This window comes from Branchiostoma floridae, chromosome 10 (assembly GCF_000003815.2).
Source record: "Branchiostoma floridae strain S238N-H82 chromosome 10, Bfl_VNyyK, whole genome shotgun sequence".
Taxonomy (NCBI): Eukaryota; Metazoa; Chordata; class Leptocardii; order Amphioxiformes; family Branchiostomatidae; genus Branchiostoma; species Branchiostoma floridae.
Window position 1 is genome coordinate 16,882,543 of NC_049988.1, and position 20,785 is coordinate 16,903,327.

General features: G+C 39.2%; 1 protein-coding gene across 1 annotated transcript in view; it reads right to left on the reverse strand.

The window, feature by feature from the left end:
* LOC118424772 (cullin-2-like) overlaps positions 1-14,432 on the reverse strand; it is a 15,961-nt gene extending 1,529 nt beyond the window's left edge. The window contains exons 1-20 of the mRNA XM_035833508.1: positions 14,304-14,432; positions 13,760-13,884; positions 12,973-13,075; positions 12,058-12,152; positions 10,800-10,902; positions 10,162-10,244; positions 9,618-9,714; positions 8,972-9,082; positions 8,214-8,376; positions 7,618-7,742; positions 6,737-6,844; positions 6,208-6,270; positions 5,703-5,831; positions 5,123-5,209; positions 3,619-3,765; positions 3,075-3,152; positions 2,586-2,652; positions 1,980-2,182; positions 1,121-1,222; positions 335-451 (exon numbers count right to left, since the gene is read on the reverse strand). Of these exons, the coding sequence (XP_035689401.1) occupies positions 335-451; positions 1,121-1,222; positions 1,980-2,182; positions 2,586-2,652; positions 3,075-3,152; positions 3,619-3,765; positions 5,123-5,209; positions 5,703-5,831; positions 6,208-6,270; positions 6,737-6,844; positions 7,618-7,742; positions 8,214-8,376; positions 8,972-9,082; positions 9,618-9,714; positions 10,162-10,244; positions 10,800-10,902; positions 12,058-12,152; positions 12,973-13,075; positions 13,760-13,884; positions 14,304-14,375 (2,178 nt within the window). The 5' untranslated portion in view covers positions 14,376-14,432. The remainder of the gene's footprint in view (positions 1-334; positions 452-1,120; positions 1,223-1,979; positions 2,183-2,585; positions 2,653-3,074; positions 3,153-3,618; positions 3,766-5,122; positions 5,210-5,702; positions 5,832-6,207; positions 6,271-6,736; positions 6,845-7,617; positions 7,743-8,213; positions 8,377-8,971; positions 9,083-9,617; positions 9,715-10,161; positions 10,245-10,799; positions 10,903-12,057; positions 12,153-12,972; positions 13,076-13,759; positions 13,885-14,303) is intronic.
* Between the last annotated feature and the right edge of the window lie 6,353 nt (positions 14,433-20,785).

A 20,785-nucleotide genomic window follows, 5' to 3' on the forward strand; every position in this document is an offset into this window, starting at 1 on the left:
AGGTAATTAGAGATGTCAGACTTCAACCCTTCAGCAATCATGCACACATACACACTGAACACAAACATACATTCACATGCACACACCCAAACACAAACACACACACTGATAGATGCACACTCACACACACACACAAAACACATTCACATACACACACACACGGATAGAGGCATACACATACACACTCACACGGATAGAGGCATACACATACACACTCACACAACGCTGATAGACGCACACACACATGCACATCAACAACAACCCTTCACCTCTAAGCTTTAGAGCAAGATAAAAACTTAAGAAAAAAGCTAATCTTGACACAAAATCTGTTTACCTCCTGTATAAGGGTGTTGTGTTTGAGCGCTTTCCTGGCCTTCATGATGCGAACAATGGCGGCCTGTAGGTACAGCTTTCTGTCCTCGTCAACTGCCTTGTGGGCCTGCTCCACCTCCTGGAACAACAAGGACACACCACCTTCAACCTTTGACCTTACAAACATGACCTTCAACCTTCAAACTTACAAATATGATCTTCAATCTTTGACCTTACAAACATCCTGGCATTTGTTAACAGTTACTGACATCGCTTATCCATCAAGTCACATTTGACCTTCTTGTAGGTGATTGGTCATTTTTTAATTTTGAGGAGAACTGCAGTTCGATGGTAAAAAAGTCAATGCCTGAGTTTTATTGCCTAGAAACAAAGTTTTGTACTAAGAGGGGCTGACCTTGAAACTATCATCTTCAAAACTACATATGGAACATACATTATATACTGATGGATGGAGAAATCGATATATGTTCTCATCTTTACAAGCTCTGAAGAGAACTATGTTTTCTGTCTATTTTATAGACAAATCATCAATAAACAATTAACACACTTAGCCTAAGGTACAAAATGTAATAGCGAAACTTCTACAGAACATACATTATGATAATATATTAGATGGAAAAATATAGGATATCTGGAAAATTTCATGAGATATTCATACCTGTATCAATGCATTAGGTGCTTCCAAAACTATTTGTAAACCAAAACCAATCCATCCACCCATCCTTGCATTTACTCATTCATCCTTCCTTCCTTCTTTCCATCCCTCCATTCTTCCACCCGTACATACCTGAACAGTTTCCTTCTGGTACAAGGCAGGGATTTTAAACTTTGTTCTCTTGTTGGTGTACTCCACGTTCACTGTCAGGACTACGTTTGGGGTCAGCTGCTCCTGAAAATATAATGACAAGGATCTTTATAGCATATCCGTGCCCAACATGGGCTAATTACACAAGTGTAGAGGGAAACGTTATATTCTGTCTAAAACTCTTCCTTCTTCTTGAAACATGTGAAAACAAATTTACATAGTTTTTCCAATGCATGGTAGTCTTAAGATAACATAACGTATGTGAACATTTCGTCTTTCATCAAATGTGCATAATGTATGATCTAATTTAAGGGAACTTACAAGAGATTTGTTCAGAACAAAGACTGTCTATATGGAACTCTTACAAGTTTACTGTACCTGTCAGACTCACATGTGTATGATTTTTACAATATTTCATTCTGTGATATATTTATAGACCTGTAAAAAGTAATCATGTATCAAATATTATTCAATAATACTACCTTTGCATCCAGGACTATTAGCAGTTTAGCATCCACCAGTGACTGGACATTCTTTCCGAGCTCTCCCTCGGCCATCTGTGTGGACCACTGGATTTCGGCCATGGTCAGTTTTTAGGATTTTACCATGGACAATATTGACTGAAGAAGGCCATATAATAACTAAGCTGCATTGCACTACTAGCTATAACTTTTGTATAAGCTTCATGCAATCAAAAGTTTGTTTGTTTGTTTGTTTGAACCTTTGTTTATTCATGAAAGCTCAAATCGGCCTGCAAGCCACTTTTCATTGAGCTCATGAGGGAAGAGGCAAGGGTCAGACAACGTATATAACAGAGATACAGTTTTCATACTTTCATTACCTTTCCATCCAGGTTTATTAGCAGTTTAGCATCCACCAGTGACTGGACGTTCTTTCCGAGCTCTCCCTCGGCCATCTGGGTGGACGACTGGATTTCGGCCATGGTCAGTTTGTCGGAGCCGTTGAAGAGAAGGAGCACGGCCATCTGGTACATGCTCAGGGTGATGATGTAGGACTTCTTCAAGAAACACGTTCTTACTTCACCTGAGGAAGGAAAAAAAACATAAAGTTACCACAGGACTTGAAATATTGGGTGCATTTGCACCTTTGGGCACCCAAACTTGGAGCTGCGCACCTAAAAATTCTTAAGGCTAAGGCCACATCCACACCAATTTTTTTCTGAACAAATCTGAGAAGCAACAAATAAATTTGGTATGGCCTAAGCTGTGTTCTCGTTAGGCTTTTTAGCATATGATTAGGGCCCCTCTGCTTTGATTAGGGCCCCTCTGCTGTGATTTGGGCCCCTTTGCTGTGTTTTAAACAGTGATGGACACTTTGAAAGTTCCATTTCATCCAGTACTTCTAGTTAGAGAACAGTTTAAACTTTAGTCTACATATTATGCTCTACAGAAACAGCTAAATATCTTAGCAATTAACAAGATCTCACCATTACAAAGCTGGTGCAGCCAGGTCAGTTTTCTGCCGTTGAATCTCTCCTTGTAAAACATGTCAAACTGGGGAGAAACCAGACAATAAGTTACATTCAACTTATCATCAACGTATTATCAAAATACCTTACAATTAGACTTTGAAATGTATACAACATTATGTGACTTTTGAGAAAGGAAATTAGTGTAATGCACACAACACAAATACATATAGTACTCAATTTATACACACACATCTTGCATACCATTAAGTGCATTCATGTAGTTGTGTAGTTGTCTTGAAATGTTGGCAGTGGTTTTGTGTTTGCAGTGGTCACTAAATGATGACTCTACAAAAACTCATTTTTAATGTGCTACTACTGTAACAGCACTATGGAATTGAAGTACAAATGTAGTACTTAAAACACAAAAATCTTCTTTCTCTTACATCCACAAAATGAAGACCCACCAAAAATAAACATGTTTACAGTACTTGTCAGAGTACCTACCATTTTCACACTCTTCTCCAGCTCCTGTGGTATGTTGAGAGGGGAGGGGTTGGTGAGGCCCAATGGCCATGCACCCGCCTGAATACAAAACACAAACAGAAAAAGTTGTAAACTAGTTGGCAAGGTAATCTTTCTAACAGTAAGACTTTTACTATGATTAGGGTTGTTGGATTGTAATCTATCAGTCCCATGTATTGAATCCCTAGCAAGTCCAGATGGCAAAGACACAACAATTACTACAAATATATTTCATCACTCAACTCAGAAGATTAAAATGAGAATCTAGCTTCAGCTAGGGACGTCCTCTATGATGAGTTAAAAAAAGGAGAGATTTTGAACTTGGTGTATAAATAAATGGAAAAGAAAACAAATAACAAAAGTTGAAAGGCATAGACTTTTTTCAACATTAACCATTGGTGCCAAATTCTGGAAACACTTTTGAAATTGTCAGGTTGTGTGGCTTAAAAAAGAAGAAAACTTAAGCTACAACATATTTCATCCATACCTGTGGTTGGTGTGAAATATAACAATTGATTCCCCTTACCTGTAGGACATAGATGTTGAAGTGGATGCCGAGTTCCTCCTTGTTTTCTCTCATCCACTCGTTAAACTTCTTGTTGTGTTCTGCACTGACGTTGATGTCCGTGTACATCCGGTGGAGCTTGTTGGTAAACTCGTAACCGCACGCTTGCTGTTTAGTAAACAAACAAACAAACAAACAAGCAAATCAGACAGATGTATGTACATTGAGTAACAATATTTATTTAAAAAGTGTTTCATGACAATGATGTTGATGTCCGTGTACATTCGGTGGAGCTTGTTGGTAAACTCGTAACCGCACGCTTGCTGTTTAGTAAACAAGTAAACAAACAAATCAGACAGATGTGAGTAAAGTTAGTAACAATATTCGCAATATTCAGTTAAAAATGTTAATACAATAACATTAACTCTCATAATATCAATTAGATGCCATAAATATACAAGTGAATAGTTTTTTTACATGTATTCAAAAGTGATTCAAAGAGATGTACCAATACAGCACCAGTATACATTTTAGATATCTGGGTGTTCATGGCAATCTTCAGAAGGCTTCTATAAGGATATGTTTCTAATGTGGCCATATTATGGCACCTGGTGGAATTATGATAGTTGATGTTACTTATTCACCAGTTTGACTGTGAGAAACGTAGAGTCAGATCTGCCTAACTAGTCAATGGCTACTACAAAGGACTAACTCTGAACCTTGAGACTTCTGTTGTGGTTTTATGTACAGTTTCCAAAATGACCTATTCAAAGTGACACAGCAAAATAATACATCTCCCTAGTATAACTACTGTTCTACAGTCAGAATTGTTTGAACTGCAAATTCACAACATGGCAGAAACCTCCTTTTTTTCCTACCACGACATAAAAACGCCACAAAACTAAAGTAGGTGAATTTACAGTACAACAAAAAATGCATAAGAAGATGGAAACAGTAATCGTATACTAATACTTGCAGTGTTACCTAGGTAACGGGCCTGTACCTTTAACACACATAATCGCTTGGGTGGCAACCCTAGACCTGTTATCAGCAAGTTAAGGTACCTATCGCACTCTTAAGTTTTATATAACACCTATCATAGATCTGCCTTTCCAGCAAATTGAGGTCATTCTTGCCTTGGAGTAGTTGTGGATGTATTGATAAAGGTTACATGTCAAGGTAACAAGAATCACAAGGTAACAGTTACTCAGACAAGCAACTGGGAAAAAACTGGAAATGGTCAGACATTTCAGACAGCATCCACTGTCAGTAACAGGTGAAACTGATAAAAGTCACTGATAAAAGACAGCAATTGCTGTCTGAAACATCTGACCACTTTCAAAATCACATTATTCAGTGGCTTTTAGTAACTGTTACTTTACATGGTCATGGATGAGATTTACACAACTCTACTGTCTTCTGACAGCAAAGACATCATTTACAGCTTGAATTTACAAACCCTTGATATGCAGAATGTTGAGATTAGAAATTCTGAGATAACATACATTGTGAATGTTTGTTTTACCTTCAATCTGTTGATCATGGCTTCTTCAGCGTCCATGGACACACTGTTCCCCTGGATCAGGCGCTTAGCAAGCATCTTGGAGTAGAACTGGAACATGCATGGGAGGAATAAAGTCAGAAAATTTACAATTATCATGAACAACAGACCTCTGACCTCAAACAATATCTGACTTGAAAATAGTTAATGGATCTTGATTACTGGACTATGGCTTTGATTTGATGACTTGTTACTTATTCACATTACTTTATCCTTAAGTAAGATTTCATTGCAGTTTTAGTGTTTAAAATTTTTTCTGTTACATTTCTTTATGTACCATTTTGTTATCATTATTTTATGGACCCTCTTGAAAATCAGCATACTTTACTGAAACCGGCCCACCTAGATGTCTTTAAGAGCTAATGAATGTCAGTTGCATTGTTGACAAATATGTATAGTTTGAAACATGCATTTTATGCGAGGACATTTAACAGGTATTTTGTAAAACTGAATAACAAGAATCATAAAATATATCTTTATGCAACAAAAAGGCGATCTGGAATCATAAGATTATGTTGACGAAGGTAACAACAAAAAGGTTCACCTTCTGATAGACGTCCTTGTCGTCTAGATATTTGAAGACGGTAATCGAGGCAGACAGTTTGTCGTCTACTTCACTCTCCGACATCCCCTTTGTACTTCTCTTCAGCAACATGTCACAGTACTTGGCCAACTACATATGTATAGAAACATGAATTGTGTTATTATGTTTTCCACAGCAGTGTGTTCTTCTTCTGTCAGGAAACAATCAGAGATTAGAACTACAGTGACATTAGCACAGACAAAAAACAAGTAGATATAAGGTGGACAGAAACCACACAGTTGGCCCTTTTACATTAATGTGTGATGTGAACACAACCTATTGTAACAGCTATATGTGATTGTTTTCAAATAGTTGCCTTCAAGCATCTACAGGAATGATCTCCAATATATAGTAAGAGGAAATATGTACATTGAACTGCAGACATAAAAAGATTTTTGCTACATGACTGTTAAGTTTGACACACTTGTAGCTGGATAAATCAAAGAATGCATGATGGTGTACTTACCCATTCTGGTGACTTGCAGGGTGATCTCTGGTCTTGCCTTGAATTCACAATGCTAGAACATGCCTGGAGGGACAGAAAAGTTCATGTTTACATTCCTTACATGAAAAAATCAAACAAGATAAATCCATCCAAGGATTGAAACCTGCTCAGACATGTTGTAATGGATTGAATTTGTCCTTTAGATGGCAACAAAATACCAGTGACCTTGTGTATGAGGGAACTTCAGGTATAAGCCTCAAGTGTCAAACCTCCGCATGTAAAATAACCCAGCACACTTATCAAGAAGAGTAGGGGTGACTTAGTGTGCTTGGTAAAAACACAAGTCAAATCGAGGCTGCATTGCACTACGGCTAGCCACTTGACAAAGCACCAAACTTCACTTAGTTGAGGATGCCTACTTTAACCTACTTTAATTGCAGTGAATATTTAGTATTTAAGTATCCAAGGTATATATAATACATACATGTATATGATGCCTGTAACAAGTAGATGATGTAAAGCAACATTGCAGTTTAATGCAAACTCTCACCTTGTCTAGAGCACAGATGAACTGCTGGTCGCCACTCAGGGTCTTCTGGATCATGTGACTGAACCTGCTGTGGACCTCCAACACCGACTCTACAAACTGGGTGGGAAGCTGGGAACAAAACAAGACACAATAAACAGCAGCTGAATCACTGTCTTGCTGTACAGCAACACTGCGTTACATGTACAAATAAAATCAATTTTGCATTGTTCAGAAGGGAAGCCATGTATGGTATTGAACTTTTATGTAGCGTTCAGTTCTGGGTTCCACAGAGTCTAATTGGTTGCTGGCCGTGTGGCTCACCCAGTGAGAGCCGCCGCGTTAGTGGTAGCCAATGACAGAAGTCCGGCAACCAGACAAGTTTCTCAGCAGACATGCTACATGGGTCAGGGGGCATCGACCTTCCATGGTTCTTAGTTTTAGAGAACCTTATGTTAATATGGTGTATTCTGAGGTATCATGAGTATTTAACTGTGACCTAGTGTCATCCCTGGTCAATCAGAGTTTCATGCTTGTCAGAGGATCAGCTCCCCAGTGAAAGGGTGTCTAGTGCAATTTCTTATTATTTTCAGATCAGTGCGTCAAATTGACGCCTGGACGCATGCCTGGCTAAAACAAGTAAAAGCCTGATCCACTACCTTTTGTCAGTGTCACTGACTTTGGCTTACATCACACTGGCACAAAGGGTTTGGGGAACGTAAAGTACGATATAAACGACAACAAAACACAAAACGGACCCAAAAAAATTCAACAGCATGTCTTGTACATATCTATTGGTATAAACTTAAATTTTTTGTTTCCGCAAACAGCCCGGCTGGGCCCCGGGAAGGAAATGTGACATAAGCCTAAAGGTAGTGGATGTCTAACATCAATGTTCTACTTACATTGTCTCCTGTGATGTTGCTGATGGCGTCCAGTCCCGTCTCCTTGATGTGATCCTCCACCTCCTGTACCATCAGCATCAGCCCGTTATGTACCGTACGCAGCAATGTGTACATGCGTCGCATGTCTGTAGGAAAACATATCGAGTGTGTTAGCTTTCAAATACATGAACCATCAGCATCAGCCCGTTATGTACTGTACGCAGCAATGTGTACATGCGACGCATGTCTGCGGGAAAACAAGTGGAGTTTTTTTGTTGTTGAAACCTTTGTTTACTTATGAGCGTATTCCCTGGGTCCTAATAAATCTATGAACTTATTTGTACACATATAAAATGTGTGGTACAAAGTACATAAGAGTGCGGGCTGCTACATGATTTGCATCCATTGGCTAGCTTTCCTTTTAAAATACCATCAGCATCAGGATGTTGTGTACCATATGCTGCAATGTGCAAACGCAGCTACAGTTTGTAAATTATCCACTTTGATCCCAGAGGGCCGAAGATCCACAATTCAGCCTTCTGGCTGCCATTGTTGGATTTTGAGAGCATGTTTTCTCAATAAAACCATTTACCATATTTTGAGTAAATTTCTGGTACCTTCTCTCCTGTCCTTGCGGACCATGTCATGACACTCCCCGTGCAGGAATCGCAGGTGGTCGGCCACGAACCTCTGCTGACACTCATGAGTCACCTTGTCATACGAGCTGGGGTGGAGGAACTTACGACTTCTCATCTCCTCATCTGACAAGCGCTGGATCACCTGGGGGTTTATAAACACATGGGAAAACACATCAGAGATGGCAGACTTCATCCCTTTACCCACATTAATTTCCAGCCTACCTGGTCCCACAGACAAAAGTACATGTAGCAACACATTGCGGATGTATGGTAGTGTTGCATAATCAAATATGTACATACACAGACAAATACATGAACACAAAACTACAGGTAAGAAGCTCCTCTTAGCAACTTGTAAGTTTGTTTTGCAATGAGGTACTGTAACATGTAACTTCAAGTTCAAGACAAACATGGAGCATGTGAAAGTGTGAAATATTGTGAGATTTGAAGAGATTTGTGGGGCAATTGAATTACTTAATATGCAAATTTTACTAAATTGTTGTACCCATTAAACAACTGTATATCAAAACATACATTTTGGACATGTACACAATATGTATGACATGATTATACTTTCATTGCAAGTACATGTTTAAATGCTAATTCCAAGTACAAGTAACATGGATATAATAATGACAATCCAGAAAGAACTAGTTCCTACTGTATGATACATTCTAAAATGTACATGTCATCAAAAAAGAGAAACTACAGAAAAACAGAATTAAGTTAAGACCTACCTTTTCCATGTACTCTGAGCATGTTGTCCCAGTCAGATACCGCCCTGCCTCCTTCCTGTAGTACCTCCCTGTCTCCTCCAGGAAGCGCTTCTCAAACAAATCCTGGTACAACTGTGCAAACAAACATTACTGATGATTAAAAACTGTATTGATCAGTATAGTGACCAGAGTCAGGAATCTTGCCAGTGCAGTTGAGCATAGCATGGCCTATGCTGTGATTTGTATCCCCTATGCTGTAATTTGAGCCCCAACGCTGTGTTTCAACCAGCATAGGGACCTTTTCGACAAGAGCCGAAGAGGGGCCTTTTCTGTTGTTTTGCAGCAAAGGTAAAAAAATTGGCTTTATGTCATAAAATTTGGCCCTCAAAATGCATTAAATAGTGTTTTGGGTGTTGGAATGCCTGTTCGGAGAGCTTGAACCCATTCCTTAATTCGCTCATGTGTCAGTAGCCTTGTCTAAAATTTGGACAATTCCGGACAATTCCAGACGTTAGAGATGTCAAGGACAAAATAACAGAGAAGTGACTGTACCTAGTGTATGCTAAAGGTTGGATAGAGAAGCGAGTGTATATACATGTAGTGTGTACTGTATGTAGTGTATAATAAATGTCGAATTGAACTACTGGAAAGTACCTACAACACATACCTTTAGCAAACCCTTCTTGTTATATTCCTCCACATGTACAAAGGAGTTGATGACACCATGCAGAATGGCTTGGTTTGTCTGTTCACCCTCGCGATCCCTGTGGAAGAAACAACATTACAGTGAAACACTGCCCCTAGTGATTCATATTGAATCTGCAGCTAAATTGCACTTCCCAAAACAGCAACAGGCAACAGCAACAGATAGGGGAACAGGGGCACAACTCTCACCGTGTGCCATGTACTAAGCCTTGCGAGCAAAAAATTCGACAAGCATGGAATTCAGATCGACCGGCATAGTTCAGTGGTAGCAGTGTGTATTCAACCACCATACCATTTCCCAAATGCTGAGTGCTAAACAGAGAAAGCAGTATTTAGTATTTTTCAAGTCTTTGGTATGACTCAGCTCGTGATCAAACTCAAGACCTAACGAAAATCAGGCAAAAACTCTACCCACTCAGCCATTGCACTTGTAAATCATGCACTAATGCTCTTTCTAATATTCACATGACTTGTATGACATATTTTGTAGAACCTATCAAACTTACTTCTCTATCTCCTGTAGCAGCTGTTGTACAAGGTTTCCCTTCAATGGTTCGATCATCAGACGGCGCCAAATGTCCAGAGCAAGCTGGGGAGAGGGGGAGGGGGGCAGTCACTACATGATGTCATTGAGGTTGCATGATACTGAACTTGTCACAAATACAGTACAGTGTTTATTCTGTTTCAATTGCACAAGATATGTGGCCACCGTTGGAAATTTCATTTTTACATTTGATGTGGGGCTGATCTGACTCTTTCTCAGGAGGGGGAGGAGGGCAGTTACAACAGAGCCATTCTGAGGTCACATAACACTGAACTTGTTACAAATATGACTTATGACTTTTATTTGATGTTTTGTTTGGGTAGCAAAACCAGTGTTCTTCCATGACTTAGGGCCAATCTGACTCTATGTCAGGAAGGGTAAATGCTTCTCCAAACAAGGTTTTCTGGGCAATTTCTGTGCACATGTTTGTTTTGGTGAAACTATCTATAAAGGCAATTTTCAACCACAAAACTATGATTTGTGGGGCACATTTCACAGGAAAAGATTTTCCTATGATAATGTCCAAGTATCTAAGAAAAATAAAAAAAAATACAAGCTGCGTAAGACCAACTTTTGCGGACATTACTACAGGAAATGTACCTCTCCGATCTCCATCAGTTGCTCGTCAAGGTCAATTCCGTGTCCATACGCAAGGTCTGCATCCGACAGCTTCTGTTTACGGATGTACTGGCTGTTTAGGTAGCTGCACAAGCAAACAAACAAACTAGATACTGAGTAACCTTAAGGTTGAGAAGTTGATGGAAAACGTGCATGTCCAGCCAAAATTTTACTTTAGTTTTAGACCGCAAAATACAGTGGGAAAAAAGAACATGAAATCCCCATGAATTTGTTTCATAATCATAAAATCATTTTCAAAAAACTGAACCTACAACTAATAGAATTTTCAGTTAAGATATCAAATTCAGTAGTTACATCTTACTAGCAAACCATATATCCTATCAATTAGATCCTATCAATTAATTAGCAGGTTAATCTACATATAGAGTTGGTCCATGCACTAACCACATATTTTATTAACTAGATCACTAACTAGCAGTTAAACCTACCTATAAGAGTTGGTCAATGTTAAGTAACCTATCAACTAAATTATCAACTAACACTAGTAACAGGTTTACCATAGAGTTGGTCCATGTACTAACCATATAACCTATTAACTAAATTACTAACTAGCCGGTTAACCTACCCATACAGTTGGTCAATATGATAAGCACACAACCTATTAACTAGATTATAAACCAGTTAACCACATAACCTATCAACTAGATTATTAACTAGCAGGTTAACCTACCCATAAAGCTAGTTCATGTACTAACCACATAACTTGGTCAATGTAGTAACCACATAACCTATCAACTAGATTACTAACTAGCAGGTTAACCTACCCATACAGCTGGTTCATGTACTAACCACATAACTTGGTCAATGTAGTAACCACATAACCTATCAACTAGATTACTAACTAGGGGGTTAACCTACCCATACAGCTGGTTCATGTACTAACCACATAACTTGGTCAATGTAGTAACCACATAACCTATCAACTAGATTACTAACTAGCAGGTTAACCTACCCATACAGCTGGTTCATGTACTAACCACATAACTTGGTCAATGTAGTAACCACATAACCTATTAACTAGATTACTAACTAGGGGGTTAACCTACCCATACAGCTGGTTCATGTACTAACCACATGACCTACTAACTATATATTAAATAACAGGTTATCCTACCCAAAGAGTTGGTCAATATGATAAGCACATAACCTATTAACAAGATTATAAACTAGTTAACCATATAACCTATCAACTAGATTACTAACTAGCTGGTTAACCTACCCATACAGCTGGTTCATGTACTCGGCCCCCTTGCTGTATTCCTGCCAGTAGGCATGGTAAGTTGCAAGCAGGTTGTCTAAGGAACTATTCACTATCTGTAAGACAGAAGGGGTTAAAATGAGAACTAGAATTGATGAGGGAGGTGGGTAAGCTACTAGTACAGTAGGTTACAAATCATATTTTTGTTTGTGGTCTAATCATTCTTATACACACTCAATGGCATCTGTTTTAATATCTTTACATGCTGATTTTTGTCCATCATATAAGATGGAATGGGCAAAATTTTTGTCCGTCCCCAGCAGCAAAATTCTGTAAAACTTAAAAGACAGACGCTGACTAGATCCCTGCTACAAACATCTACAAAATTTTCTTTTAATTGTAAAGCATGGTAAACTACATATCAAATAGCCATTGTGGGTTCATATAAGCTGGGAACCATCCAAAAAGTAGTTTGCTTCTCTACTGTTCTGTCTGGGAACCTTGACATCTCTAACGCCTGGAATCATCCAAATTTTGGATGAAGGCACTGATCGGTCCCTACACACGAACAAATTAAGGAATGGGTTCAAGCGTTCAAACAGGCATTCCAACAACCGACACACCCTTCGTCTACTTGTAGGGGGCCTGTTGTCAGTGAACAAGTGCTCTAGAACCCATTCCTTAATTTGCTCATTAACTGACAGTTTGAATGTGCAGTTCACTAGCCTGAGTATCATCCTCAATAGTAACCGCTGGCTCACGACTTTCGCTTGCTACCCACGCATTACCAAGCGAAAGTCGTGAGCCAGCGGTTACTATGGAGGATGATACTCAGGCTAACAGACCGCCAAATCAATCCCTGAGTTGAACATAGGAACAAACTACTACCCGGATGGTACCCAGGCTAGGGTTCATAGGGCACAACAAAAATGGTACCTTGTACAAGGACTGCACGTGCTGCTCGAGAAAGTTCTTTGTCTCGTTGTACAGCTGTTCTGCAAGGGGTTCTGGGTACGCCACACACAGAGCGTACACATCCCTTTAGAAAATAAATGTCAAGGGAATTCAAAAGTTCCATTTATTGAATCATTTTGTATATCTGTATTGATATAGCTGGTATAACCGCCCTTCTGAGTAAGTCACCAGTTTCACAGACACAGGTACAATTGTTTATATTACTGGACGACTTCAAGTTGTCAAACCTAACCTCTGCACATCTGACTGCAAAACTTGTTTGAAGCTATCTAGTGAGGATGCACAACAGCATCTTTTGTATATCCTGAGCTACACAATCCCTTGCTGTTGGGGGCTTGGTGCAATTGGTGGCTAGTAGTTAGCTGTTCAAAAAGGTGACAGTGTTTCCATTACTGAACAGTATGTGACTAAAGCACTATCATTAATTCAAAACAACACAAACACTTCCTTTTCTCCCTACCATGACATTAAATCTACACGAATTTAAACAAATTTACAGTGACTTTGGATATTGATGACAGACCAGGGCTTGAAATACAAACAAGAACATTTTTTTCATATAATTACAAGTAAAGTTTCTGATAACTTGCAATGTTGCTGCTAACAAAGTGCAAGTATTTTGAACATTAACTTAAATTACCCTCATGTATCTCCAGTATCATAGCAATTTTTGTCAAATTTGCTCTATTGACATGGAAATAAAGTCACAGCTCATTTGAGTTTCTACACTGTTTCATCAAAAGGATACGAAAATCTGTCGTTCCATGTCGGGCGTGGAACCTTGGACAGCGTGATAACTCCCCGCACAGTGGCGAGAATCTTCCCCCAAGTTTCGCTAAAGTCAACACGACGCGGCTTCAACGACATGGTTATCTGTGGAAACATAAAAACCAGTTGATATCTGGAGAATACTTTTTAAGGATGAATAGGGAAACTGGGCTCGAAATACTGAGTGCATGTGAACCCAAAATTGGAGCTGTGCACCCAAATTTTTTCTATGGGTGCACCGGTGCACACAAATATTTTTTTAGGTTTACATATATACAGATATCAAAGCATTGTTAGTATCATCATTATAGTTTACACCATATTCTTGACATCTACATTGTAAGTGTTAGCAAGACAATAACTGTTCAAAGCAAAATACAAATATGCAATTGTGTCCATACAGGCTTTTCATTTGACAACATCTGCGCCATGTTGGATTACACCCTACGTTTGTAAACCACATGAAGATGCTACTGATTTATAATTATTCCGACATCAATGAAAGGCATGTATGCCTTCCTTACCTTCTGGGCCCAAAAACTGGCCTGTTGTGCAAAATGTTTCTGGTGCAAATTTTTATTTCGCTCAACATACATCAAACAACCTTGGCCTTGGCACTGATGGCAGGGTATAAACTAGTTTCACCACCAAGTTCGCTCCGGCCTATGTTTATTCCAGGAACCTTGATAAAAATAGACCCTACGTCAGTTCACACGTACATACATAACGTCCAAGGCTAGTTTTCAATGGCAAGTCAACGAATCCAAACAACGTAAGATGTCCCAGAACGCATGTATTCGAAAAAAAAAAATGATCCTTCAAAATTAATCGGAGTTGTGATCGAGAAAATGTTAAATGGAAAAATCACTGAGTGACACACTACACGCTTTAGATTTGTAAAAGAATCACAGTACGTTTCAGTCCTGGCTGTAATCACGTAGTAGAATTTTACGTCGCGATAAATTTGGTGAAAACAAAAAAAAAAGAAATGCCCCCCTCCCATGGATCCCACTCCTATGATGCGACGTAAGGCCAAGCTACGCAGTTGCAAATCGATTCTTTTGAAATTAGAGATGGATTTCCTAGTTATCAGACCTCTAATGTTGACGTATTGGGTATTGTCTTGCACATAAAATACAATTTAAGCCACAAAATGACAAGGAAAAGGCGAGAACTCACAATATTTGGCTTACCTCACTTCGAAGTGCGCCTGACTCGGCGTTTTGGGGTTAAAGGTCAAAGCTCTGACGTCAGGAGACCGCCACCAAACCATGCGACAAACTTTGTCTTATATACAAAATACTTGATGTCTTGTCAATACAACGTCGTAACGGCGCACAAGTCAACATTATAAATCAAATAATGAATTTAAATTTTATCAAGGCAATAGTTGTGATTTGAGAATACGTTGTGCAGTAATTAGACACTCAACAACGTATCAATTTTGCCAGTGGATGCGCTTAAATGACATACCATTTCACTTACTAACATTTATCTATTTATTGACAAAAACTAACATTATAATGTTGAAGGATATAATTACATAAAACTATATTTCACCTTTACCCACGGGGGTAACCTATATCCATTGGTTTTAAAACAGGTACTAGTATTTAGGGATGTCATGTCGACGGAAGAATTGCTTTCAAATTGCAATATCTTATATTATAATGTTGCAAGTTAAGATCAAGGACCTGACTCAAGACACGATGGTTCATCGACTCAAGTAACGTAATAGAAACTTTTTTTGTTTGTACCTCCCACCCCAAATCAACTTCTCTATCAAGAAAATTAGTCTGCCTCTTGCAGAAAAAAAAAATCACCAACTCACGTACAAACTTTTTGATATCTCTATATCTCCAAGCCCGGATTAAAGTTCTTTCTCAATCTTTGTCAAGAAAAGTAGTTTATTAGCTAGTCTGCAACTTGCAGAAAAGCAACATTCATCCATTCACGTACAAACTTTTTTGATGTCTCCATACCTTCCATCCCAGATTCAGTTCTTTATAAGAAAAATAGTCTGCCACTTGCAAAAAAAAAAAAAAATCACCAACTCACGTCAAACTTTTTTGATGTCTCTAGACCTTCTATCCTAGATTCAGTTCTTTTTGAGAAACATAGTCTGCCACTTGCAGAAAAACAAAATTCATCCATTCACGTACAAACTTTTTTGATGTCTCGACCTCCCAACCCAGATTCTGTCACGTGCACACAAACAAAGTACACTACCGCGCCTACTGCCACGTCATCGTTCCATATAAAAGCTAAAGTGGCCTTACTTCGTCAGACTAATTAAGGTCTCATATGCTATATTAACGTATTTTCCACTCTGTTATACACTGCGCCACTATTGTCTGTAAAACACGGTTAGCTAGAATGACTGAGCAAACAGAGCGTGCCCGTATCCCTTTCTCCGGCCCGAGCGGCGGCCAAACCAGCGGGCCGCCGCCACAACCCCCTCCTGGCTACCGGAATGTCTCAAGCGGGCGTGTTCGCCATGGAAAACCTGGCGCTTCTGACAAGTCGCTAGAAGAGCAAGAGACGTCTACCGACATTTACGAAGAAGCCGAGGCGGTGAAACGTGACGCAATGTTCACTGCAGGTAACCGGCGCTTTTGTTACTAGCTTCCCTTCTTCAGTATTTTCAGTATTGATATATGTGTGTTTATTTGTAAAATTCAAAATTAGTTAGATATCAGGTTTTCGTTGTTTGTTTGATTAGTTTACATTTCAGTGATTAGCCAGCCTTGCAGAGAAATAAGATTTCAGTTACCGGCTCCACAAAGATTTCTTGTTCTTTTTAAATCTGTAAACTGAAATAAGTAAAGAAATTTGTATCAGAACGTTTTCAAGACGATATGGTACCCAGGTATATGGCGACCGCGACCTCAAAAAATTGGGACAGCACAGGACAAAATCCCTGCGCATAACGCCCGCGTCATTTTCAAATCTTGAGGTGTCATCGATATTCCATGATAATTAGCACGATTTTGTGCGGAATTCGGCCAGTTTGCGTCGGATTTTCACTACCATTATACGATGTTATGTTCAAAATAAAGATGGCGGCGGATGCAAGTGCGTGTGCTTCAGCTGCTATTTGCCATTAAACACAACGGAAACCATTTATACCATGCATCGGGCATGTTGTGAGTCGATACTCTTCTAACCGACCACCTGACCTAATCGACCTCTTTTGCCCGGTCCCTCGGGTGGTCATCTTGGACAGGTTTGACTGTATTTTTCAATTTATTAACGACTTGTTGAATCGATAGATGGACACATTTAGATATATTAAAGTAGGGTCATGTCGATTGATTATATGGATAGCATCCAGGCGCGCACCATTTTTGTCCATTTCAAACAATACTCTGAACATTTCGACCATACCATAGATCGTACAAAGCAGCTGTTAGACAAGCAAATACATGTCTTAGATTTTTTTTTAATATTGGAAAACGAATACTAATTTCGTAGAACTGAAAAGTTAATTTAATAGTCTAGGAGGAAAATATGAAAGAACAAAATGACGAATCTATTGTTTGGTACACCATACTCTCATTTAGTCATTTTATTTGTTCATTCCGGACCATTTCGATTAATTAAGGCACCCTTTCTCCAAACATTTTTCCGGAAGCTCCCATCAGTTTTAGGTTTCCCAGGGAATGTTGCTATCATCCATTTAATCGAATTGATTGGAAGACCTAAACTTGAATGAATCAATATCTCTACAGACACGTATCCGGTTGGAACAAGCGGCCGCCGTGGTTTCGGTAGCTTCATCCGTTCCCACCACAGCTGCATCGCGGCCGGCATTGCCGTGCTGCTTAGTCTCGTTGCTGTTGGACTCGCCCCTCTGACGATTATCAATAAGAAGGTAAGACTATCTTGTACCAGAAATTGGTATTCTGACACCGTTTCTGTTGCCATTGTACACCCAAGGGTATCAAAGCTCTCGAGTAGACTATTCTGACGTACATGCATGTTCGTTTATATAGGAAATATCCCAACTGTCCACCACTGTCGACGCCTTGAAGCGCTGTCTTGACGACATGCCCCTCGCTTCTAATACCTTGAAGCACGACCAAGACCACATGCCCACCGCTGTTGGCGCCTTGAAACGCGACCAAAGCAACATGTCCACCACTGTTGACGCCTTGAAGCGCGACCAAGGCAACATGTCCACCACTGCTGACGCCTTGAAACGCGACCAAGACGACATGCGTCAACTGTCCACCGCTGTTGGCGCCTTGAAGCGTGACCAAGACGACATGCGCCAACTGCCCACCGCTGTTGACGCCTTGAAGCGTGACCAAGACGACATGCGCCAACTGTCCACCGCTGTTGACGCCTTGAAACGCAACCAAGACGGCATATCCGCCACCGTTAACGCCTTGAAGCGCGACCAAGACGACATTCGCCAACTGTCCACCGCTGTTGACGCCATGAAGCGCGACCAAGACGACATGCGCCAACTGTCTACCGCTGTTGACGCATTGAAACGCAACCAAGACGGCATATCCGCCACCGTTAACGCCTTGAAGCGCGACCAAGACGACATTCGCCAACTGTCCACCGCTGTTGACGTCTTGAAGCGTGACCTGGACAAGGAGCGAAATGGAAGGACCGCTTTGGAGCGGCGTTTTCACGAAATGAGTAAAATGTTACGTAAGTTGAGTTCCTGTTGCTATGTGTACTATTAGTGATTGTGCAAATACATTGGTATGGCCATTTAATTACAAAAACAGAGGTATTATGTACCATTCATTATTATATCATTTCCGTCATCGATATTGTACTTACACATATCTTTACATGCATAACTTTTATGTAAATGACTTACATATTTGCAGAATTTATGCACGATACTGTTCACCTTCAACTAATTTAAACATGTCACATGCAGTCCCCATCATTTAGCATTAAGGTGTTTTGTCGTTTTGGTATTAGTTATGCAATAAGTTCCTCTGTTGCATGTTTGGTATCTGTATATGTTCCAGCTGCAATGATTTACATATGTTACATTCATTATAGTTCAGTTATGGAAAACAATGGAATGCATCATACGATTTCCTCTTCAATTATTAGAATTAAGTCCCCCTTTTCATAATACATAAATAATTGTTTGCATGCAGACAGACAAACAGACAAACACTGCTGAAAATATAATATCCATGATAAACTCCATTGAGGCAATGATTTTTTTTTAAACATTTTATTCTTCATTCACAATGATACAGTCAACAATACAATCAAGAGTGCAAGTAACCATGGTAACAAACAATAACAGAAATAGATTACGTCAAAATACATATACATATAACGAGCTACATATATTATAGTTCACAATATGTCCCCTGACTTCAGTACTACACTAGTTCTGTCTGAAGAAAGAAGTGGCGAACAGAGTCCTGCAGAAGATAGGCATCAAGTTCATGGTAACCAAAATGTTACCTAGTATCTCTTTACAGTGAACGTTGGCACTAAAGAACTTACTTCCACTCCCATCATAAAATGCAACGAGTAAGTGCTTCACAAAGGGAGAACAAAAGTACTAAAAGGCAAGCATCGAAATACAAAAAAGCGGATACATCTGCAACACAACAGTACCTGTTCTATTGTCAGCTTATGGGCAAGACAGCAACTACTCAAGATTTTGTTTTTCTTATTCCATACCACATATGTTCAGAAAACATGGATATTTCAATTCATGTGCAACATTAACCTTAAGTCTGTCAAAAATGTTTGAAATATGTTGTTGTATAACTCTGTATCAGTATCTATATGTCTCAACCACTGTTTGAAAATAGAGAACTTTGCAATAGAGATTACTTTGTTAACAGAACTTATGTTACTGGTTCCAAGAAATATAAGAGGTTTTGTTATTGTAACATGTAAACCTTTTTGATGTAACACATTTTCGACATTTTTCCAAAATATTCCCAGCTTTCTACAATTTACAAACATATGGACATAAGTGTCTTTTTCATTACATAGTGTGCATACAGGGCTGTATATTCCACCCAGTTTGTTTTTAATTTGCCACTTATTTAGCTTTACTCCACAGGGTAAAATGTTGTGTAGGAGTTTGAAATTAAGTTCTTTTAATTTGTTCCCTTCAATGTTAACAATTAAGTTTTTCCAAATTAACTTCTTATCTAAAATTGTAACATCAAGTAGTTCAATCCACTCATCAATACATTTACTTTCTATAGCATTCTGTGATTTTATCTGGTTATAAAGAGTCCTAGAGTTGAGTTTGTCTAGGGGAACAAAATCAGTCTTCAGAATTCCAAGCTGATTTGGTTGGAAATCAACATCCGTATGTTGATCCCCAACCTGGCTCAACAGTGTTTTCCAATGCCCTGGTATAGCACCCCATACATTATTATGTTCAGCTAGGAAATTCCTTGTGTCATGTAATTTCAAAATTAAATCTTGTGCGTTTATAAATTTCCCTTGTATGAAAACATCTCGAATATGTATGAGGTTACAATCAATCCAGTGTTTATAATACAAAGTTCTATTACCCAGTTTTATATACTGACTTCCCCAGATAACCTCATTCATGATCTCTTTTGCTGTTTCTGGTACCTTCTTTACCCCTCCACCTGCTTGATGCCAGGCCAATATTATCTCTTTATAAAAGGTTGGCATAACCGGTGTTTTGGGGCAGTCCCCCTTCCTACAAAAGTTCATATTGAAAATCAAATTATCTTTTCCACACTTACTGAAATAGTATTTTGGGATAAGTTTCCATTGCACATTAGGTCCTTGGTTGAGTCTCTTTACCCAAAGGGCTAAGAAGCCCTGGTGTTGGGCTCTCAAATCAACCATATTTATCCCTCCATCGCTGTGGTCACTGATCATACATTTTCTACTTATCTTATCTTTCTTTCCATTCCATATAAAGGTCCAACATTCCTTTTCTACAGTCTTAAGTACCCATTCTGGGGTGTCTATGTTCATCAAATTGTATGTAATCAGAGATAATGCTAACTGTTTCACT